Genomic DNA, 25,128 nt, shown 5'->3' on the forward strand with positions numbered 1-25,128 from the left:
ACAACCAAATTTCTAGATTGCACCTTGTGTATTCTATCTCTCAACAGTAAGTGGAGCCCCGACCTGAGTTCCCCCCCAAAAATAATTGAAATTGGTCCGCGGACAACTCATAACCTAGACATTGCTGGCACCATGCTCGGAGTCATTGCTGCTGTGTTCCATACAAATAAAAAAGTGTACAAGTTCCATTTGGTGGTCACTGGGAGCATCTGCACGGAACACAGAATATGTGCCAAACCACAGGATTAAGTCAATTGATTCTTCCTTTGGAAAACAAGCTGAGCCTATGGAGACTTTCTCGGATGGGATGCACCTGCCAATACATAGAATCAATGGTGATCAGGTTAGTACACAACTACTAAAGTCTTGATAAATGGGAAATGAGCTTAAACAGAGTACCTACACACTAACATATTAGTGTGTTATAGATGTATCTACTTGTGAGCAGTGCAGCCTTCCATAACTGGATGGTGGCCTCATTGAGGGCCACATCCATAATCATGATAATTTCCTGCAGCTGGGACTCACAGGCATGTGTGCCCTGTGGCAAATATGGTGGATAAAAGATGTTGTATAAATGATCACGGTTCGTGTCTGTGTAAGTGAGTGTTCCCTCGCTCACAGTTCCTCCATAATCTCTGGCATGCTCACGCGAGAGGGAACGTCCCATTTAGACAGGATTTTTTTTCAGTGTGAAACTGCCCAATAAACAGCCTGCTCTGGTCTACTTATTCCACCCCCCTTGTGTTCTCTTCCATTTCTGCCCTGTAGTACTGAGGAGGGAGGGGCAAGAGGTACAGCCTCTCATTGTGGCAGGTAGCTTAGTGGTTAAGAGCATTGGGCCAGTAACCGAAAGATCACTGGTTCGAATTCCCAAGGTGGAAAACTCTGACGTTCTGCCCTTGAGCAAGGCAGTTTACCCCCAACAACTGCTCCCTGGGCGCCGATGACATTAAGGCAGCCCACTGCACCTCTGAGGGGTCGTGATAAATGCAGAAGACCAATTTCAGTTGAATGCATTCTAATATGCAATTGACTAGAACATTTCCTTGAGAGAATGGGAGGATTCGATTATGCGGAGCAACAGGCTAAGGCCGTTACGTCATTGGGCGAAAGTGGGGCGGGGGGGGCTCCCTTCTCAAATGGAACAGTAATCTGTGCCACTCGGTCAGCATGGTGCATCGTCTAGAAACATACATTTATTTTCCATAAAATTTATGTTTGAATTTAACTAGTTTTCAATGGCAGATAAAGCTCAAAAGTTTTGCATGTGAGAAAACACGCCCGGGCGAGATTAATCGAACCACCTCAATGTGTGCAAGGCAGAGAATGGGCTGGATGTGTAGAGGAAAGTGGGTTCCAGTGCATTCCTGATCACCTTTGTGCTCCAGAATTCCCCGTCTGCAGACTAACCCATGATTTTCCCCTCGATACACTACACCAGTGTTTCCCAAACTCGGTCCTGGGGATACCAAGGGGTGCACGTTTCGTTTTTTGCCCTAGCACTACACAGCCAATTCAAATAATCAACTCATCTAAAAGCTTTACTTAAAATCAGAGGTGTAGCGCTAGGGCAAAAACCAAAACGTGCACCCCCTGGGTCCCCAGGACCGAGTTTGGGAAACACTGCACTACACACACCAATTCAGAGTTAATAAAATATATCCTCAATTCACTAATTTCTGGCCAATTTCCAGAGGCACACTCATTAAACTCAAATGCTACACACAACAAGTCCTGCTTCAGTCATTCTCAGACCAGGACTTTATCAGGATTCTTTTAAATAGACTAACAATGAGGTCAGAGTCGTGGTTTGGTCTGTACATACAGTACCGATGGCATAGTTACATGATATTGAACAAACACTGCTCATACACGCTGGTTTACACTCCTTCACAGTCAAGTACTTTATTTGTATTAATGGTTTTTCTTTCTTTAAAAAAATCATTTCAATATACAACACCATTTTAGACGAGACAATGCTGTTTACAACTAATTTCCGCTCAGTTAGGGGTCATTCAGAACCTAGACAGGCAGACAGCAAGAGGACAGAACAAGACAGGGAGAGAAAGTGAAAGAGGGACGCAAGGTAGAGAACTAGGGATATGAGAGGGTTAATTTGAGAGGGGTTTGGAAAGAGAAACTACAATTCTTAGTACAATGTAACAAAGAAAGCTAAATTAAAAGTCCCAAATAAAAAGTAAAAGTTAGAAAAACAAATAGGTCACTAGCACACGGTTGTCCCATCATTCATCCATGCAGTAAAGTAATGTACACGTCAGCATTCTCTCTTCCAGTCTTTTTTCTTTCTTCCACCAAACAAAATGAGAAAATAACAATATTGATACAGTCCTTGGGTCCAAGGGGCAGGCCTGAGGTATCTGTCACTCAGTCAGGATGAGAAGAGTTGAGCCCCGGGACCGCCTCTTTTTTCCACCCCAGGGCATCTTTAACAGGCCATCTCCAGCCCCCTCCTCCAGCTATTCAGTTCAGATTCCTTCATGTCCAGGCCTCTGTCTTGAGGGAGCAGAGTAAGGGGAGGTGGGGCTTAGAGTGTGACCTAATAGACTCCGCTCTGTGTGTGAGAGTATGTGTGTTTGTGTGATTTTCAGGGGGGTAAGGGGAAGTGTGTTTGAGCACTGAATGGCCGAATGGGGATGGATGACCCCTCCACATGAACACCAGGAGGACGACAGAGATGGTGCAAAAAGAATGATGGAGGAATGGGGAAGGGAGGGTGGGTCCTTTCCTTGACCTCTGACCCTGACACATTGACTTGGCAATCAGGACTGTCCTCGGACACACACACGCACGCCACCGGGCCTGCCCTGCAGAGAGAGACGCACACACTCAGCACACTATTCATGTATTCTTGTAGGTGTATTAGATTTAGGTCAGTAGTCCCGCCACCAAGCGAAACATTTTGGAGTTGTACATGAGCTGCAGAGCTTACCCAAACAAGTGCTGTAGACTGAAGATCAATAGAATAAATAGGATGGCTGCCTTAAAAAGGTAGAGTCAGCAACATATAAAGTAAACAGAAATATAGAGCAGCCTTAAAGGCTTTGGTCTCTGCATGTTCCGCAATTGCATCACACCCTCCATACGAAGCCTCCGATCCCCTCTTCGGATCAAGTATAAAATTGGCTTTTACGTAAATAATACAAATTGAGAGGCTGGTATGGACCCACAGCTATCATGCACAGATATTTTTTTACGTCTTGCATCGCACCCATCTGAAATATCTGCAGTTCATCCTGCTGCTACTGGCAACGGCATATTGATGAGTTTCAACAAATAAGACTCAGAAAAGGCAACTTGTATTTTTTTGCGTGTGCACTCCATTTGCACTATTGATCCTGTTGGTGTGTCACTTCATTTACATGTCTGTAGGACAACATGCGTGTTCTGGATGAGTTCAAGTTTTTACAAATCGATTAGTTGATGGTTGCTAGGGCCAATAGATTAATCTATTACATTTCAGATTATTTTTGATTATTTTTTAACATATCCAGCCAAATAAAGTAAGACATAAGCGTGCATACTAGACATCTATTGAAATGCCACATTTTGAATCAGATCCAAATCTTGATTATAAAAATAAAAATAAAATGTTTTGTTTTCATCTCCAGTTTGTGTTAGTTCTAGTGAGTGTATGCAGGTGTGTACTCAACTGAATGTGTGCAAGTCATGAATACCTGCTATCTGGAGATGTATGTATACGTGCGAGAGGGCGACCGGCCCTCAGTCTGTCCATTGGTCGACACGTTCAGGAAATCCCAGATGAGGATGGTGTCGTCATGGGAACTGCTGATGATCTGGAACTCATCAAACTGTAGTCGGAATACACGCCCAGAATGCTCCTGAAAAACAACATTCATCAGTATCATCTACAATAACTATCCTTATAATCATTGCCACAATTGCCATGTTCTAGATCCAGGCTAGACTCACCACCAGTGTGCGCAGACAGAGGGTGCTGGCAGGGGCACGAGGGTCCAGAGCAGCTTGCAGGTCCCATACTTTGATTTTACTACAAAGAAAGAACACAGACATACTATCTTAACATAATTTGAACGGCCCGCTACCAAAACCTGCGGGCTCTCCTTCACTGCAGCCAACGTGAGTAAAACATTTAAACGTGTTAATCTTCGCAAGGCTGCCGGCCCAGACAGCATCCCCAGCCGCGTCCTCAGAGCATGCGCAGACCAGCTGGCTGGTGTGTTTACGGACATATTCAATCAAGCCTTATCCCAGTCTGCTGTTCCCACATGCTTCAAGAGGGCCACCATTGTTCGTGTTCCCAAGAAAGCTAAGGTAACTGAGCTAAATGACTATCGCCGCGTAGCACTCACTTCCGTCATCATGAAGTGCTTTGAGAGACTAGTCAAGGACCATATCCCCTCTACCTTACCTGACACCCTGGACCAGGGGTGTCAAACTCATTCCACGGAGGGCCTAGTGTCTGCAGGTTTTTGGTTTTTCCTTTCAATAAAGCCCTAGACAACCAGGTGTGGGGAGTTCCTAACTAATTAGTGATGTTAATTCATCAATCAAGTACAAGGGAGGAGCGAAAACCCGCAGACACTCGGCCCCCCGTGGAATGAGTTTGACACCTGTGCCCTAGACCCACTCCAATTTGCTTAACGCCCCAATAGGTCCACAGACGACGCAATCTTAATCACACTGCCCTAACCCATCTGGACAAGAGGAATACCTATGTGAGAATGCTGTTCATCAACTACAGCTCAGCATTTAACACCATAGTACTCTCCAAACTCGTCATCAAGCTCGAGACCCTGGGTCTCGACCCCGCCCTGTGCAACTGGGTCCTGGACTTCCTGACGAGCCGCCCCCAGGTGGTGAGGGTAGGTAACAACATCTCAACCCCGCTGATCCTCAACACTGGGGCCCCACAAGGGTGCGTTCTCAGCCCTCTCCTGTACTCCCTGTTCACCCATGACTGTGTGGCCATGCACGCCTCCAACTCAATCATCAAGTTTGCAGACGACACTACAGTGGTAGGCTTGATTACCAACAACGACGAGACGGCCGACAGCGAGGAGGTGAGGGGCCTCGGAGTGTGGTGTCAGGAAAATAACCTCACACTCAACGGCAACAAAACAAAAGGAGATGATCACGGACTTCAGGAAACAGCAGAGGGAGCAGCCCCCTATCCACATCGACGGGACAGTAGTGGAGGGATTGTGCGTATAAGGTAGTTGCTTGTATAAGGTAGTTGTTGTGAAATTGTTAGGTTAGATTCCTTGTTAGATATTACTGCATGGTCGGAACTAGAAGCACAAGCATTTCGCTACACTCACATTAACATCTGCTAACCATGTGTATGTGACAAATAAGATTTGATTTGAACAACAGTCTCCCAAGTCTTGTCAGTGCATAATTTCATTCCCAGACACCTCTGCCCAAATGCGAAGAGTCTGGTGGACCAACGAGTCAAACTTGGCCTTCGTTTGCCAATACAGAGAACTGGGAGATGGGATAAAGGTGTTGTGGTAGATTAAGCCAATGCCTAACCCTCCCCGTGCATTAGCACACCACAAGAACAGAGCCACGCCTTGCAGTCGTGCGATTTGCTAAAGTTAAATGACATACTTTACACAGTAGGTCACTCCCATAGAATGTTCTGGTCACTCCTACTAAGGCCAACATTGAGTGGTTGAGATTGCAGGCTTACAAAATCACCAAAAAAAGAAACATCCCTTTTTCAGGACCCTGCCTTTCAAAGATAATTCGTAAAAATCAAAATAACTTCACAGATACCCATTGTAAAGGGTTTAACACTGTTTCCTATGCTTGTTCAATGACCCATAGACAATTAAAATGAACTTGCACCTGTGGAACGGTCGTTAACACACTAACCACTTACAGACGGTAGACAATTAAGGTCACAGTTATGAAAACCTAGGACACTAAAGAGGCCTTTCTACTGACTCTGAAAAACACCAAAAGAAAGATGCCCAGGGTTCCTGCTCATCTGCATGAACGTGCCTTAGGCATGCTGCAAGGAGGCATGAGGAACGCAGATGTGGCCAGGTCAATAAATTGCAATGTCCGCACTGTGAGATGCTTAAGACACCGCTACAGGGAGACAGGACGGACAGCTGATCGTCCTCGCAGTGGCAGACCACGTGTAACAACACCTGCACAGGATCGCTACATCCGAACATCACACCTGCCCGAGGTACAGGATGGCAACAACTGCCCGAGTTACACCAGGAACGCACAATCCCTCCATCAGTGCTCACTGTCAGCGAGGCTGGACTGAGGGCTTGTAGGCCTGTTGTAAGGCAGGTCCTCACCAGATATCACCGGCAACAAGTCGCCTATGGCCACAAACCCACCGTTGCTGGACCAGACAGGAGTGGCAAAAAGTGCTCTTCTCTGATGAGTCGCAGTATTGTCTCACCAGGGGTGATGGTCGGGTTCGCGTTTATCGTTGAAGGAATGAGCGTTACACCGAGGCCTGTACTCTGAAGCGGGATCGATGTGGAGGTGGAGGGGCCGTCATGGTCTGGGGCAGTGTGTCACAGCATCATCCGACTGAGATTGATGTCATTGCAGGCAATCTCAACGCTGTGCGTTACAGGGAAGACATCCTCCTCCCTCATGTGGTCCCCTCCTGCAGGTTCATCCTGACATGACCCTCCAGCATGACAATTCCACCAGCCATACTGCTCATTCTGTGCGTGATTTCCTGCAAGACAGGAATGTCAGTGTTCTGCCATGGCCAGCGAAGAGCCCGGATCTCAATCCCATTGAGCACATCTGGGACCTGTTGGATCGGAGGGTGAGGGCTAGGGCCATTTCCCCCCAGAAATGTCCGGGAACTTGCAGGTGGCTTGGTGGAAGAGTGTGGTAACATCTCACAGCAAGAACTAGCAAATCTGGTGCAGTCCGTGAGGAGGAGATGCACTGCAGTACTTAATGCAGCTGGTGGCCACACCAGATAGTGACCGTTACTGTTGATTTTGACCACCCCTTTGCTCAGGGATACATTATTCCATTTCTGTTAGTCACATGTCTGTGGAACTTGTTTAGTTTATGTTTCAGTTGTTGAATCTTGTTATGTTCATACAAATATTTACACATGTTAAATTTGCTGAAAATAAACACAGTTGACAGTGAGAGGACATTTCTTTTTTTGCTGAGTTTATGAGCTGTAAGCAATAGACTTGAGACGAAGTTATGTTATCCCTTTGGCCTTTTAAAGAGTTTGAGTAACAGCCTAATGGATTTATTATGATTAACTGGCCGAGACTGGGATTGATATTGGGAGATCAAGAGTCAGATTAGCAGTGAGAGAATAACAAGGATAAACAATGGCCAAGTGCAGGATTAGAGTGAGGGAATAAACCCATTCAGGGTCAGATCTCCATTAGTGAGACATCAGCTCAGGCTAACGCCTGTCACAAAGGGATAAAGCCTCTCACCCATCGTAGGCTCCACTAACGATCCTTTTGTTGTCGAATCGAATGCAGCGGACCAACTCTTCATGGCCTTCCAATACGCGCAAACATGCCCCGCACTCAATATCCCACAACCTGAGGAGAAAAATAATCAGTTTTAGTTTAGTAACATTTGAGAGAACAGTCATGACAAATTATGTTCAACTCCAGATTACAGTTCTATAAATATAGACCAGTGTATCAACACAGCTGACAGATTTCGCCCTCATGAACAAACATACACTCACCGGATAGTGTTGTCAGATGAGCCACTGACCACTAGTCGGTCTCTGTACTGCAGACAGGCAATGCCTCTCTTATGGCCGTTCAGCGTGCGAACAAACTCACACGTGCTGGTGCTCCACACCTGCAGGGGAGACAAGGCAAAACATGAGCGAACACACACAACCCCATGGGGCCAACACAAACAGGACATAATCCTTCATGTCGACAAACTTCACATCTCTTAACCTCATCCTTCTGGTTTTCCTTCATTAGAATGCATCTGTACTAGTCACTGTCTGGACACACACTCACATGTCAGAGAGAATGATACCGTGCTGCTGGATGAGCACATTAATGTAAACACATATACAGCACCAGTCAAAAGTTTGGACACACCTACTCATTCCAGGGCTTTTCTTTATTTTTACTCATTTATATATTGTAGAATAATAGTGAAGTCATCAAAACTATGAAATAACATGTGGAATCATGTAGAAAACAAAAGTGTTAAAATCAAAATAGATTTTATATTTGAGATTCTTCAATGTAGCCACCTTTTGCCTTAATGACAGCTTTACACTGTTGGCACTCAGAAAAGCATTCCAGGTGAAGCTGGTTAACAGTCTTGAAGGAGTTCCCACATATGCTGAGCACTTGTGGGCTGCTTTTCAATCCCTCTGCGGTCCAACTCATCCCAAACCATCTCAATTGGGTTGAGGTCAGGTGATTGTGGAGGCCAGGTCATCTGATGCAGCACTCCATCATGCTCCTTCTTGGTCATATAGCCCTTAGACAGGAGGTGTGTTGGGTCATTGTCCTGTTGAAAAACAAATTATAGACGTGTTTCTTGGCCCAAGCAAGTCTCTTGTCCTCATTTGTATTTATTATGGATCCCTATTAGCTGCTGCCAAAGCAATAGCTACTCTTCCTGGAGTCCAGCAAAATTAAGGCAGTTTATACAATAAAAAAATACATTCACAACACACTGTGTGCCCTCAGGCCCCAACCACATGACTACAGTAGTAAATCCATGTGTATGTATAGTGCGTATGTTACCGTGTGTGTGTGTGCGCCAATGTTTGTGTTGCTTCAAAGTCCCTGCTGTTCCATAAGGTGTTTTTTAATCTGTTTTCTAATTCTAATTTTACTGCTTGTGTCAGTTACTTGATGTGGAATAGAGTTCCATGTAGTCATGGCTCTATGTAGTAATGTGTGCCTCCCACAGTCTCTTCTGGACTTGGGGACTGAAGTGACCTCTGGTGGCATGTCTCGTGGGGTACGCATGGGTGTCTGAGCTGTGTACCAGTAGTTTAGACAGACAGCTCGGTGCATTCAACATCAATACCTCTCATAAATAAAAATAGCAATGAAGTCAATCTCTCCTCCACTTTCAGCCAGGAGAGATTGACATGAATATTATTAATATTAGCTCTCTGTGTACAGCCGTGCTGCCCTGTCCTGAACCATTTGCAATTTTCCTAAGCCCTTTTTTTTTGGCACCTCACCACACAACTGAACAGTAGTCAAGGTGCGACAAAACTAGGGCCTGTAGGACCTGCCTTGTTAAGGCAGCGCATGGCATTATTAGACAGACTTCTCCCAATCTTAGCTAATTCTGCATGAATATGTTTTGACCATGGCAGTTTACCATCTAGGGTTACTCCAAACAGTTTAGTCATCTCAACTTGCTCAATATCCACATTATTTATTACAAGATTTAGTTGAGGTTCAGGGTTTAGTGAGTGTTTGGTTCCAAATACAATGCTTTTAGTTTTAGAAATATTTAGGGCTAACTTAATCCTTGCCACCCACTCAAACTAACTGTTTGTTGAGTATTGCAGTCATTTCAGGCGCTGTAGTAGCGTGTATAGTGTTGAGTCGCATACATAGGCTTTACTAAACAGCTACCCTGGGGAATTCCTGATTCTAACTGGATTATATTTCAGAGGCTTCCATTAAAGAACACCCTCTGTTCTTTTAGACAAGTAACTCTTTACCCACATTCTAGCAGGTGGTGTAAAGCCATAACAAGTTTTTCTAGCAGCAGATTATGATTTATAGAGTCAAAAGCTGCACTGAAGTCTAACAAGACAGCCCCCACAATCATTTTGTCAATTTCTCTCAGCCAATCATCAGTAATTTGTGTAAGTGCTGTGCTTGTTTTGTGTCCTTACCTATAAGCATGCTGAAATTCTGTTGTCAATTTGTTTACTGTAAAATAGCATTGTATCTGGTCAAACACATTTTTCCGCCAGAAGTTAGTAAGGGTTAGTAACAGGCTGATTGGTCGGCTATTTGAGCCAGTAAAGGGTGCTTTACTATTCTTGGGTAGCGGAATGACTTCAGCTTCCCCTGAGGTTACACGCTCTCTAGTAGGCTTAAATTGAAGATGTGGCAAATAGGAGTGGCAATATCATCTGCTATTATCCTCAGTAATTTTCCATCCAGATTGTCAGACCCCAGTGGCTTGTCATTGATGATAGACAACAATTTTCCCCTTTTCAACACTGACTTTACAGAATTCAAAAGTACAACTCTTGTCCTTCATAATTTGGTTCGATATACTTAGGATTTGTAGTGTCAGCGTTTGTTGCTGGCATGTCATCCCTAACTTTGCTTATCATGCCAATGAAAGTCATTAAAGTAGTTTGCAATATCAGTGGGATTTGTGATGAATGAGCCATCTGATTCAATGAATGGAGCAGAGTGGCTTTTTCCCCCCAAAATGTAATTCTTCTTCTTAAGGCTAGGCGGCAGTATCCGGAATTTCCGGATGACCGATGTGCCCAAAGTAAACTGACTGTTACTCAGGCCCAGAAGTTAGGATATGCATATAATTGGTAGAATTGGATAGAAAACACTGAAGTTTCTAAAACTGTTAAAATAATGTATGCGAGTATAACAGAACTGATATGGCTGGTGAAAACCGAGGAAAATCCATCCATCCAGATTATTATTATTTTTTTCTTTTTTTAGGTCACAGTCCTTTTCAATGCAAGCCTATGGGATATACAAAAAAAATAGCTCCCAGATTGCAGTTCCTATGGGTTCCACTAGATCACATATGTCAGAGTCAAGGCCCGCGGGCCACATCCGGCCCGCGAGAAGGTTTTTTACGGCCCCTGGGATGATCTTGATAGAACCGGCCCGCAGACCGCAGCAAGCCGGCAGCCCGCAGATCTTTTACACGCACCAATACTACATTTCCCACAATGCAACGGTGACGCACCGAGCAGTAGGCTGCTTCATTTCAATATTTATTGGCACAGCAGTCGTCAGCATCACAGTAAAATTAACTTTCAGATACCCATCAAAAATGGCAAAACGGAAGGTGGACACTGAGAACCGGGGGTTTCAAACAAGGTGGGAGTCGGAGTATATGTTCACGGAGGTAGCTGGAAAACCTGTGTGTCTTCTGTGTGGAGAAAGTGTGGCGGTACTGAAAGAGTATAATCTGAGACGACATTATGAAACGAAACACGCGGACAAAAACAAGAATATGGACATGGAACAAAGGCTACAAAAGGCAGAGGAATTAAAACGAGGTCTCAAATCTCGACAGGCTCTGTTCAAAAAAGCCAAATCACAAGGCCAGGCTGCTGTCAAGGCCAGTTTTATTTTGGCAGAAGAGATCGCTAAATCAGCCCGGCCATTTACGGAGGGGGATTTCATCAAAAACTGCACGATTAAAGTTTGTGACGAAGTTTGCCCAGAAAAAAGGCAACTCTTTTTAAATGTGAGTCTGAGCAGAAACACCATTGCCGAGAGAGTAGACCAGTTGTCCATCAATCTAAAAGAGCAGCTTGTGAAAAAGGGAAAAGATTTCATTGCATATTCCTTGGCTGTGGATGAGAGCACCGACATTTCTGACATTGCCCAGTTGTCAATTTTCATCCGCGGAGTGGACTCCAGCCTAAGCGTGACAGAGGAGTTTTTGGCTTTACGTCCTATGCATGGCACAACTACGGGGCATGATTTGTATGAAGAGGTGTATGAAGAGGTGTCAAGATGTGTAAATGAGATGGAGCTGCCTTGGGAAAAACTCGTGGGTTTGACAACCGACGGAGCACCTGCGATGTGTGGACACAGGAGCGGACTGGTGGCGAAGATACGGGAAAAGATGCAAGAGGAAAACGCGACAGGTGAGCTGACAGCTTATCATTGTATCATACACCAGGAAGCGTTGTGCGGTAAAGCCTTGAAAATGGAGCATGTAATGAGCATCATCACGCACACAGTTAACTTTATCAGAGCCAAAGGTTTGAATCACCGCCAGTTCAAGGCATTTCTGACGGAGTTAGAAACGGAGCATGGTGATTTGCCTTATCACACAGAGGTGCGATGGCTAAGCCAGGGAAAGGTGCTTCAAAGATGTTTCGAGCTTCGTGAGGAGATTTGTCTGTTCTTGGACAGCAAAGGGAAAGACACAACACAACTCCGAGACGAAATGTTTCTGTGTGAAATGGCTTTTCTGTGTGACATTACGAGTCATCTGAATGCAATGAACTTGCAGCTGCAGGGTCGGGATCATGTCATCTCTGATATGTACAGTACAGTGAAGGCATTTAAAACCAAACTGACTCTGTGGGAGACGCAGATGCGGAAAGAAAATTTGAGCCACTTTCCCAGCTGCCAGACCATGAAAGAGAAGCTCTCTACCAGTGCGTTCCCGAGCGCACAGTTGGCTGATAAAATAGGTATGCTTGCCGCTGACTTTCGACGCCGATTTGCTGACTTTGAAGCACAAAAAAGCAGGTTGGAACTGCTCGGTAACCCATTTGCTGTTGACGTGGAAAGCTCACCACCAAACCTCCAAATGGAGTTGATTGACCTCCAATGCAATGATGCACTGAGGGCAAAATATGCGGCAGTGGGTGCTGCGGAGTTCGCCCGTTTCCTCCCCGACACAATGCCCCAGCTGCGCATCCAGGCTGCTCAAACGTTGTCTATGTTTGGCAGCACATACCTGTGTGAACAACTGTTTTCTTTGATGAACCTGAACAAAACATCACACAGAAGTCGACTTACTGCTGAACACTTCCACTCAATTCTGAGGATTTCCTCAGCTCAGAGCCTTACCCCGAACATTGATGAACTTGTGGAAAAGATGGGACACCACCAAGTATCACCCTCAACCTCAAACAAGTGAACATTACTGTGCAATCACATATTTAGAGTTTTTACTCAGTTCAAGTTTAAAAGTTCAAGTTTAATATTTGTTTTCACTGCATGTTACTTCTCCTTAAACAAAGTGTTGTTTTTGATTAATAGATTTTTGCACTTTATTTTATTGTATTTCAATCCAATTATATTTTAAAAATATTTCAGTTGAGTGGATGATAGAAAATTGCTATTATTGTTTTTTTCTTTGAAGTAAATTTAGCCCACTTTTGCTAAAATAGAAAATATAGGCTACTGATGGTGCCTTGAATACCGGTTTCTTTCATTTAATGTTCATGTTATGGGGATTTTTATATAAAGGAAATTTGTCTTTTGTGTCTGTTGAAAATTAAAGATTACTGACAGAGCCATAAGAAAATATTGCTTTATTTATCTGATCATATTGGAATATATTTGTTAGGTTTTCAGTAGGTTCAATTAGGTTCACTAGACTATATGCGTCATTTAAATTTTTTTCAATGAACATTCGAACAGTCCGGCCCTCGGCTTGTAGCTAAATTTTTTATTTGGCCCTCCGTCCATTTGACTTTGACACCCCTGCACTAGATCAACAGTCTTTATCGATGGTTTCAGGCTTGTTTCTTGAAAAACGAACAAGTAGGTGTAGTTTATCCAAGGTGTTCTCAACAGGAAGGTAGGCTTTTGGCCAGCGTGAATGAGGGCGCGCTCATCATTATTTTCCTTTTCTATTGAACACTGTTCATTCCGTCTGAAATATTGTTTATTTACATATTAGGGTACCTGAGGATTGATTAGAAACATTGTTTGACTTGTTTGGACGAAGTTTACCGTTAGCTTTTTGGATTCCTTTGTATGCATGTTGAAGGAGTGGATTACTGAAATCAATGGCACCAACTAAACTGACTTTTTGGGATATAAAGAAGGACTTTATCGAACATTAATGTGTAGCTGGGACCCTTGGGATTGCTAACAGAGGAAGATCTTCAAAAAGGTAAGTGATTTATTTTATCGCTATTTGTGATTTTTGTGAAACCGGTGCTGGTTGAAAAAGTATTTATGTGGGGCGCTGTCCTCAGATAATCGCACGGTATGCTTTCGCCATAAAGCCTTTTTGAAATCTGACAAAGCGGTTGGATTAACAAGAAGTGAAACTTTTAAATGATGTAAGACACTTGTATGTTCATGAATGTTTAATATTTCGATTTTCTTATTTTGAATTTGGTGCTCCGCAATTTCACCGGATGTTGTCACAGGTGGACCGCTAGCGGTCCGCAATCCCTAAGAGGTGCCCCAAAGCTGTTTACTATCATTCTTTATATAATGTATTTGTTTCATATTGTAGTTTTTTAAAATTTAGTTCAGTCCTATGATTTCTTCAATTTGCAGTACATTTGCCAATCAGTTGGGCTGCCAGACTTAATTGGCATACCTTTTGCCTCATCCCTATCAACTATACAATTCCTCATCAATCCAAGGGGATTTAACAGTTTTTACAGTCATTTTCTTAACGGGTGCGTGCTTATTAGTAACTGAAATTAGTAGTTTCATAAATGCGTCAAGAGCAGCGTCTGGTTCATCCTCATTACACACCACAGACCAACAAAGATTCTTTACATCAACAACATATAGTGTATAATTGGTCACTACAAAACTTATTGCATGACCTCTTATACACTATTAGGCCCAGCCTTTGGAACTTTGGTTTTCCTAGATATGGCTATTATATTGTGATCACTATATCCGATGGATTTGGATACTGCTTTAAAGCAAATATCTGCAGCATTAGTAAAGATGTGATCAATACATGTTGATGATTTCATTCCTGTGCTGTTTGTAACTACCCTGGTTGGTTGACTGACAACCTGATCCAGGTTGCAGGCAATGGTTACAGTTTGAAGTTTTTTCCTGAGTGGACAGCTTGATGATAGCCAGTCTATTTATTTTTTAATTTAATTTTTAAATAACCAGAAAATATACATCTCTGTTGATATCACATACATTATCAAGCATTTCACACATATTATCCAGATACTGACTGTTAGCACTTGGTGGTCTATAGCAGCTTCCCACAATAATGGGCTTTAGGTGAGGCAGATGAACCTGTAGCCATATTACGTTACAGGAATGTGGTTCTGAATATAGACCGCAACACCGCCTCGTTGGCATTTCTGTCTTTTCGGTAGATGTTCTAACCATGCATTGCTACCACTGTATCATCTAAAGGTATTATCTATCTAGACGGAATCTGGCAGGATCCTGGGACAGATAGCAGCGCTCACAGCAATTTTGCACAACAGAGCCCCAGGTTTCAAAATAAAATAAAAGTATAGAAAAATACTGTCAGCTTTTAAACCGAGGTCGTTAGTTCAGGTTTCAGCGTTCGACAGCGTGTAACAAAAACCATGTTGCGTTCTGATGACGTAGTGTCCTTTACTAGTGGTTTCTTTGCAGCAATTCAACCATGAAGGCCTGATTCACACCGTCTCCTCTGAACAGTTGATGAGATGTGTCTGTTACTTGAACTCGGTGAAGCATTTATTTGGCCTGCAATACCTGAGGTTGGTAACTAATGAACTTATCCTGAAGCAGAGGTAACTCTGGGTCTTCCGTTACTGTGACGGTCCTCATGAGAGCCAGTTTCATCATAGCGCTTGATGGTTTTTGCGACTGCACTTGAAGAAATTGTCAAAGTTCTAGAAATTTTCCGGATTGACTGACTTAAAATAATAATGGACTGTCGTTTCTCTTTGCTTTGAGCGGTTCTTGCCATAATATGGGCTTGGTCTTTTACCAAATAGGGCTACCTTCTGTATACCACCCCTACCTTGTCACAACACAACTGATTGGCTCAAAATCATTAAGAAGAAAATAAATTCCACAAATTAACGAGGCACACCTGTTAACTGAAATGCATTCCAGATGATTACCTCATGACGCTGTTTAAGAAAAAGCCAAGAATGCGCAAAGCTGTTAAGGCAAAGGGTGGCTACCTTGAAGAATATAAAATATATTTTGATTTAACAGTTTTTTGGTTACTACATGATTCCATGTGTGTTATTTCATAGTTTGATGTCTTCACTATTATTCTACAATGTAAAAAGAAAAGAAAAACCCCTGGAATGAGTAGGTGTCCAAACGTTTGACTGGTACTGTAGGTATAATAGTAACACCCATATTTTGGGTGTAGAGTAACATTCACTCTCCTAAACGCACACATATTGCAGTCCCTCAATTATTTATTGGGGAATGTTTTCAGAGCACTGGGACGTTGTGTGTGGGAGGCAGCTCAGTACGGAATGCCTTGGCCCGTCTCCCAGGGCGATGGGTGGGCTAACTAGGGTCTCTTTGTTCCTGGCTGCCCACAAATCCACTGTCTGGAAGACAGGGGCAAGCAGGTACAGGGCCGGAGCTGGGGCTAAGACTAGGGTTGTGGCTGAGACTGGGGACGGGGCTGAGGTGAGGAGACATGCCCACAGTTTGGCCCTAGGAGGAGGAGAGACGTCAGCTCTGAACTCTGGGTTTAGTCAGTGCTTCCCACAGCCTGCATCACACGGTGGGCTAACTCCTCTATACTGTACTCAACTGGACACTTCACAGAACAACTGCACTCAACTAGAATGAGAGGATTTGGTAACTTTGGGTAGGGGGCACTTCATAAGCATGGCTGGCTTTTAATTCAACTATCTTCTGTGAATGAATGATGACAAGCAGTGATGGGGAAGGTAACTAGCTTTGGATTAAAACAGCCATGCTCACATACAGAGCAGGGGGAAAGAACTAAAGCCCCCCATCAATTTAACTTACAGGAAGTACCATACACACTATATGACAAGCCAAAAAAATTAAAGCCTGGTTAAATATAAGGCAGGATGTGCAGTCAGTAGACTCTGAACCATACAAAACTAGTGACTTTACAATGCTTTCGCAGAGTGCTGGAGGATCACTAAGACACATGAACAGGGTTGATGCCAAATGCTTGTCTTTGCAAGATCTGCAACATTTACTGGCCGAACAAGATCTCTAAAGCATGTAAAACAGGATGTAAAAATATGGCTGTTGAGATGAAGATGCACAGGATCCATTGGGTTAGACAGGTGCTGAGGATGTCTCAAGAAAGGATCCATAAAGTAGCGCACAAATGGACACCAACTGTAAAATACAAGGCACACCAAAGACAATGTGGCGACAGACAGTGGTGGCTGAGCTGGATCTCTCAGGGGACCCAAGCTATAGCAAGAGACTAGTGGCAGAGATCGAGGTCTTAGGTCCCAATACGGACGAAGAAGACCAAGTCTTGTGTCACCGCAAAAGTACTAGAACATATGCTTGCTGAGATGGTGACATGCTTGAGGTTCTAGTGAGCTGACCCTGGGTCTTCGGGGCAGACTTGCCTTGATGGTACGGTCACCGGATGCTGACACAATGTACTTGTCATCGAAGTCCACCACATTGACTGCTGCTCTGTGTCCGACCAGCACGCGGCGCAGACTGATGTCGGTGGGTGAGGCCATGTCCCACACGGCAATGGAACGGTCCTTAGAGCATGTCACCATCAGACCGTTACAGAACCGCAAGTGGAGGACCGCCTCATTGTGGTGGATCAGAGTGTTCAGCACCTCCCCAGTGTTCACATCCCACACCCTGAGACAAAGAGAAATCATCAATATCAAACACAATATACAACATGCATATGCCACTCTTCTCTTCGATAAAAAAAGTTTTGGGGCTTCCGGAGCACAGATAAGAAGGCAGAGGACAACAGCAGAAGAGAGGAAGTGGTGCTGACCTGACGGTGGAGTCTGAGGAGCCGGTGACGATGACCCGCTCATCATACTGCAGGCACAACACTGAGCCTGTATGACCCGTCAGGATCTTCAGACACTCCAAAGACTGCTTATCCCAGATCTACACAGACAAGGCGGTGAGATGTTTTTATTACAAAATATGATCTATAAAAAATTGACTAGATGTTGTAATGACACTTTGTAAGGCACTGTGTTCAAAATATGGATCTTGTATTCAAAATATCCAGTAGGCATTAGAATATTTCCCCCCCTTCATTCTAGAATAAACAGGAACACCAACCTTAATGGAGTTGTCTCGGAGGCCGCTGATGATCTTGTCGTCGTCATACTGCAGACAGTAAACCCCCTTACTGTTCTCTGAGCGACACTGGATCCGCTGCAGATTGTGCCGACCACACCTCCAGTTAGCCTCGATTGTCTGCATGGAGGGAGAGGGGCGTGGAGCCAGGTCAGTGAATGGGAACCACAGGAAAGATCAGTGAGAGTAAGGTTAATGAGAGTGGGCAAGGGGAACAGCAGCAGAACTCACTTCTATGTCCTGGATGATTTTGGGGTAAAGGGAGCGGTAGTAGGAGTTTGGTGGGACTTCTGTGGTTCGATTTTTGAACAGGTACTTCTCCCTAGGAGAGAAAACACATTCACTATGAATTTTGGTTTTTTAAATGCACAAATATATTAATGTCAACAACATCAATTGTATTTTGATAAAGGTGAGGACACTTGGATACAGTTTTGGAAACAGTCTATTATGTAGGTTCTTGAGAACAAATGGAAAGATAGTGATCCATGGTAGCCCAGCCAGTGGTCCCAGTCCGTACTCACCACTGGTGCCTCTCTGACAGGCCTTTCCAGAGGGGGTCTGTACGGACCATACGCTCTATGAGTTTCTTCCACAGCATTCCCTCTGAGATGACCCTCTGCCACTCCTTACACACCAGCTCTGCCGAGCAGAGAGAACGCGCATCCAAGAACGACAGGATGTTCTCCGCTATGTGGTCAAGACCCTGAGCTATAACCACAAGGAGAGACAGTGCAACACAGTTTAACACAATGATTAGAAGTACATGTGTGTATTGCGAATGTTTGGATGAACCGAGTCTGTAAAGCGGTTTCCCTTGGAGCATGCAGTGGTGGTGAGGTTATATATTATGTGTATGTGCATTAATTTGGGGCACTAAATACAATTAGCTGTTGAAAGTCTTGAGTGATTATTTAAAAAGAAAACACTTTTAATTCCATCTCCATTTTTTCACCCAAAAGTCTGTTTCCACACGGACCCTTTTAAGCGCAACACAATGCACTCTGTCCTCTTCGTTGGCAGTAGCTACAGTCTCTTGTGGTGCTAAAACATCCACTATGTGCGCAGCTTTGAATAACACATTTGAAGGAAAACTTACAGAAAGTTCAACCATAAAACACATTCACAAGCATTTCTTTAGGTAACAGGAAAAATCATTTGCACAGAAATAACTAGTTAGTTATGCTAATGTTAGCTAGCTACCTAACCAAACGAAAATGGTTAGAATACCATGGCTGAATGCCTCTAGAGATTCAACTCTATTATTCACATGATAATTATTATTATTATTTTTTTAAATCAGAACTTAACATTCCATTTAGCTACAGTTTGTGTTGTAGTTCTCAGGTGAAGTTTTAAGCAACTTTTCCCAATACTAGTAGCCGGCAGCAGCTTGACTAGTTCATGTTGAAGAACATGGATGAGAAGTAGCCAAGACTAGATCTAATAGTGGTATGATATTTTTCATCAACCTGGCTGATCTACTGTCTTAGAAGAGTTTATTTTCTGTTTTCTTCCCTTATAATCCAAATAGGTAATACCTACAAACCAACATGATGTGACTTAAAATTGAAACATCGTTAATAATCTGGGGCGGCAGGGTAGCCTAGTGGTTAGAGCGTTGGGCCAGTAACCGAAAGGTTGCAAGTTCAAATCCCCGAGCTGACAAGGTACAAATCTGTCGTTCTGCCGCTGAACAAGGCACTGTTCCTAGGCCGTCATTGAAAATAAGAATTTGTTCTTAATTAACTGACTGGCCTAGTTAAATTAAGGTCAGATTTGAACAATAAAACATATGATTAATCGTAGTTGACTACAGACAACCATGGGATTAACTCAATTATTTGAATCGTTTAACAGCCCTAGCTATAATATGGTAATGCTAACAACGCAATATCAAAACTGCAGTGTGTACCAAGCCCATTCATACTATCTTTATTCACGAAGTTATCTTCTAGCTGTTTTTTCTGTTAAGGGTCTGAAGGTTAACACGCATCATGCACGATAAGGTTTTGGAAACATAAGGAATGCATCTTCCATATCAGCAAGAAATAAATGTTCTAAAAACAAACAGTTAAATTACTATTAGGGCTGTCCCAGACTTTAAAAAATAAGAAGTTTTAAATGCGTATTTTTCCAACTATAGACACACCATATGCGTTTTAAGAAAATCAACTAGATGCACTGAGTTTGTCTGGTGCTCTCAGCTTATGGTTTGATACCTCAAGGAGGGCATCAGAGATCTAGATAACCAGAATAAAAAAAACTTAACTGAACTATTCTCCTCCCTCTCCTGCTGGCTTTCACAGATTCTGCCATTACTCTCCTGAAGTTGCCAGTAGTGCAGTAACCTTTCTCATGTGGAATGCCAATTTGTCTTACACTTTCTACCGATCTGCGTGACAGTTATGGTTTTCAATATGCACATTTTCATGAAACAGATTAAAATTTATAATAACGTCTTCATTTCAAAAAATCATTGTCATGTGATTAATCAATACTCTATCCAAATAAACTATAAACCTAAAAAGTTACTTATATTGCCAACTAGGTAAAAATAGCCTCCATAAAGCCAACAAATAAAAACATTGCAGCCTGCAGGTAGAAAATATTCTGAAAAATAAAATATCCTATAAATCACATTGTTGCAGACAGGCCATGTCTAGCCAAACTTGAAACATTGTATCAACTATTAACTTAGTTCAGGCCCAAAGCTTGCAACATTGTATAAAATATTCTGGGCCCTCAAAGTTCCCTGCACCAGTGAGCTCGGGACAGACGCAGCTGTAGGCTATTTGCGCAAGGGATAAGACACAGTGCTTGACTTGGACAGGAGCTCCCCGAAGCAGAGTACCGGCACCTCAAATGTTCTACTGTGAGCTCCTGTTCCTCTTTTAGAATATTAGCTCAAAAGTATTGTGGAGCTCCTGCACCTAAATATAAACCAGTACAGGCACCCAAAAAGGAGTACCGGAACACATTTCAGTCCAAGTCAAGAACTGACAAGAAGCCTATTTTATGACTTTTCCACTGGATCAGAGCTTCACATTTATCCCTTTCACGCTGAGTGGTTTTCGAAAGAAAGAGCTGGAAAGATTTTTCAAATATATTGAGGAACTATTGTATTTCTCAATGGATGTAAAAATAGAGACTTTGTTTGCTTGGTGTTTGAGGTGAAGAAAATATTACTTTGCGAGGCTCCACAGTTCAATAGCGCGTTAAGCTAATCAGAAATGCTAACATATCCTCAAATGGGTACATTTATATGCCTACATGTGCACGCAGGCCACGTACCCTATAGACCTACTTCTATGCGTGGGCATCCTTACTCAACATTGACAGGAGTGCTCCAAACAAAAGACAATGACTAAATTGACAGAATCCATAAATGGAATTTTAAAAAACAAAACTTGTTTCTCAGAAGTGTAGCATAGGTTGTGCACTCAGCAAACAATGTGTCCACTCAGTCAATGAGTACAGGAAGACAGGAATAATAATATTGAATGCATTAAAATAACTGTAAATAAAGTAACAAACATTGTAGATGATAAATTATAGGAATTAAAAGGTAAATGTACTACTGGTAATATATGTAATGGGGAATTGATATGAACCAACAATTCCCACAATGAAGTTATGAAACAATGAATATGCACAAATTGGCGAGAGAAATCCCATTCTGGAGAGAAGTGCATTGTGCATCTGGGCGCATGGTCAATCCAACATCTGCATTGGCCATGCAGCATTTTCGGTGATATGGCCTCAGCAGAAGTCAGGGCATTCATATTTCTTGCGCTTCGCAGAGCAGTGCAGAGCTGTTGTCAAGGAAGTGACTGCGTGTTCATACAAGACGTACCGCCCCCACCTACCATCAACCAATCATGTCAATGTGGAGCTATAGAGCCACATTGACACAAAATTTGGGAGGCGCATGGCAATGCAGTACAGAGCTCGATTTGGCCTCCGGATGCCTCAGCAATTGAATTACACCCTCCATATGGAGCCTCAGACCACATTTTCGAATCAAGAATACATTTGCTTTATGTCTAGGCCTCCGCAATGGATTAGTTCACTGAGATGAGTCTAAATAATAATAACAAACACAAAACCAGTCAAGTTTGCTATTTCCTACATTGTACAACAAAGACATAAAAAATATGAAATATCACATATGGAATCATGTAGTAACCAGAAAAAGTGTAAAACAAATCCAAATATATTTTATATTTCAGATTCTTCAAATAGCCACCCTTTGCCTTGATGACAGCATTGCACAGTCTTGGCATTCTCTCAACCAGCTTCATGAGGTCGTCACCTGGAGTGCTTTTCAATTAACAGGTGTGCCTTGCCTTGTAAATTTGTGGAATTTCTTTCCTTCTTAATGCGTTTGAGCCAATCAGTTGTTTTGTGACAACGTAGGGGTGGTATACAGAAGATAGCCCTTTTTGGTAAAAGACCAAGTCGACATTATGGCAAGAACAGCTCAAATGAGCAAAGAGAAACGACAGTCCATTATTACTTTAAGACATGAAGATCAGTCAATACGGAACATTTCAAGAACTTTGAAAGTTTCTTCAAGTGTAGTTGCAAAAACCATCAAGCGCTATGATGAAACTGGCTCTCATGAGGACCGCCATAGGAAAGGAAGACCCTGTGTTACCTCCGCAACAAAGGATAAGTTAATTAGAGTTAACTGCCTCAAATTGCTGCCCAAATAAATGCTTCAGAGTTCAAGTAACAAACTCATCTCAACATCAACTGTCAGGCCTTCATGGTCAAATTGCTGCAAAGAAACCCTTACTAAATGACACCAATAAGAAGAAGGACTTGCTTGGGCCAAGAAACACGAGCAATGGACATTAGCCCGGTGGAAATTTGTCCTTTGGTATGGAGTCCAAATTTGAGATTTTTGGTTCCAACCGCCGTGTCTTTGTGAGACGCGGTGTGGGTGAACAGATGATCTCTGCATGTGTATTTGCATGTGTAGGAGGTGTTATGGTGTGGGGGTGCTTTGCTGGTGACACTGTCAGTGATTTATTTTGAAATCAAGGCACACTTAACCAGCATAGCTACCACAGCATTCTGCAGCGATATGCCACCCATCTGGTTTGGGCTTAGTGGGACTATCATTGGTTTTTCAACAGGATAATGACCCAAAACACACCTCCAGGCTGTGTAAGGGCTATTTGACCAAGAAGGAGAGTGATGGAGTGCTGCATCAGATGACCTGGCCTCCACAATCACCCAACCTCAACCCAATTGAGATGGTTTGGGATGAGTTTGACCGCAGAGTGAAGGAAAAGCAGCCAACAAGTGCTCAGCATATGTGGGAACTCCTTCTAGACTGTTGGAAAAGCATTCCAGGTGAAGCTGGTTGAGAGAATGCCAAGAGATTGCAAAGCTGTCATCAAGGGAAAGGGTGGCTAGTTTGAAGAACCTCAAATATAAAATATATTTAGATTAACAATTTTATGGGTTACTACATGACTCCATATGTGTTACTTCATAGTTGAGATGTCTTCACTATTATTCTACAATGTAGAAAATAGTACAAATAAAGAAAAACCATTGACTGAGTAGGTGTTCTAAAACGTTTGACCGGTGGAGTGTGTGCGCGCGATATATATTTATTTATAAACTGGGTTGTTCGAGCCCTGAATGCTGATTGGCTGACAGCCGTGGTATATCAGACCATATACAAAGGGTATGACAAAACTTTTATTTTTACTGCTCTAATTACATTGGTAACCAGTTTATAATAGCAATAAGGCACCTCGGAGGTTTGTGGTATATGGCTAATATACCACGGCTAAGGGCTGTATGCAGGCACTATTGGCCATATACCACACCTCGTGCATTATTGCTTAAATATATTACTCCTCGACTAAAACAAATCTCGGTTGACCAACAGCCTAATGACCAAACAATCGACCAGTCAACTAATTGGGGGTCAGCCCTAATTACTACAAACACCTTTATAGGGTTCCCACACGGACATATCTCCATGTTATATTGCTTGTTTAAGGAAGACAGAGGCGACAACCTGTGCTAATTAGCTATCTAGCGTGCATGAACGCCTATGTGTAAGCGTAACTGGAGAAGTGCAGTTCGTCAGCTGGAGGTACACACAGCCGTATGGATCTGTGCAAACCTGCTACAGTTAGTGTATATTTTTTATTTGAAAGATTATTTCTCACTGATATGACAGATAAGTTCCATACGTTTCGAAAAACGTATGGAAAGCAATGACTGACATTTCTAATCATTAAAACAGAGCGTCAGGATTGTAGTTCACATGGTCCCATAAGGCATCATGGGTTCTCGAGAGCAAGTGTGTACCATACCTGGCAGTGCAGTGATGAAGTCCCTTTGGAGCATGGGTTTGAGGTAGGAGTTGATGTGGCCGTGTTGGTAGTGGCACATGCGTGAGATCAGGTGTTCCACAAACTCCACCTGGTCAGCCTCAGACCACTGGTCAAACAGCTGGATGCACACTTCCTTCTCCTTCTCATAGTTCCCTTCCGATGGTCGCTTCCTTGAGCCCGTCATCGGACCGTTCGTGATCGTCTGAACACAGAGGAGGATAGGTTATAAACCAGAGCTTCAGTCTACATGGCTCTCTTGTCAAATGAGGGATGGGCTTTTGGCCTTAATCCTGCTAAACAGTGTACAGAATTCTGTGGGCCGGTTTCCCTGACAATCTTATTGTGCATTCTTAAGTCCAGATCTTGCCTTAATCTGTGTCTGGGAAACTGGCTTTATATGTTGAGTACGGTTTTGGTACATGTGGATTGCCTTTTCAAATCGCTGGCTAAGAAGACATTGTGCTATGAGAAAAGTGTTTTTCTGACTAAGGGCTACACTGTAGTCTAGCATTAGTACACTTACTGTTTCACCGAGCACTGTAAACAATGGCTAGATTGTCAAAATTGATAGCACGCGTTTAAGAGAAGTATGAAGACAAAAAAGTGTGGATAAACCATTAGTGTATGTGCTCTTTGAGGTGGACTAGGCTAATAAGCTTCCATTACACTTCAGTGAATGACTGTCTGGCCGTGGACAGTTCGCTCACCTTGAACACTGTGGTTTTCTTTGATCGTTCATCTGTCTGGGAGTCCATGAAAGTGGAGTTCTGAGGGGGAGGAGAGAGAGAGAGACACACAGGCCATTAGTACATCAAGAGACACAT

General features: G+C 43.1%; 1 protein-coding gene across 1 annotated transcript in view; it reads right to left on the reverse strand.

Annotated features, from left to right (window-relative positions):
* Positions 1 to 1,882: 1,882 nt before the first annotated feature.
* LOC129815222 (F-box and WD repeat domain-containing 11-B-like) overlaps positions 1,883 to 25,128 on the reverse strand; it is a 36,388-nt gene continuing 13,142 nt past the window's right edge. Inside the window, exons 2-13 of the mRNA XM_055868812.1 lie at positions 25,012 to 25,071; positions 24,284 to 24,506; positions 18,464 to 18,650; positions 18,171 to 18,261; positions 17,922 to 18,059; positions 17,623 to 17,741; positions 17,228 to 17,477; positions 7,718 to 7,836; positions 7,455 to 7,565; positions 3,955 to 4,033; positions 3,699 to 3,863; positions 1,883 to 2,828 (exon numbers count right to left, since the gene is read on the reverse strand). Coding sequence (XP_055724787.1) covers positions 3,702 to 3,863; positions 3,955 to 4,033; positions 7,455 to 7,565; positions 7,718 to 7,836; positions 17,228 to 17,477; positions 17,623 to 17,741; positions 17,922 to 18,059; positions 18,171 to 18,261; positions 18,464 to 18,650; positions 24,284 to 24,506; positions 25,012 to 25,071 — 1,539 coding nt within the window. The 3' untranslated portion in view covers positions 1,883 to 2,828; positions 3,699 to 3,701. The remainder of the gene's footprint in view (positions 2,829 to 3,698; positions 3,864 to 3,954; positions 4,034 to 7,454; positions 7,566 to 7,717; positions 7,837 to 17,227; positions 17,478 to 17,622; positions 17,742 to 17,921; positions 18,060 to 18,170; positions 18,262 to 18,463; positions 18,651 to 24,283; positions 24,507 to 25,011; positions 25,072 to 25,128) is intronic.

This window comes from Salvelinus fontinalis, chromosome 2, assembly GCF_029448725.1.
Source record: "Salvelinus fontinalis isolate EN_2023a chromosome 2, ASM2944872v1, whole genome shotgun sequence".
In the NCBI taxonomy this organism is placed as follows: Eukaryota; Metazoa; Chordata; class Actinopteri; order Salmoniformes; family Salmonidae; genus Salvelinus; species Salvelinus fontinalis.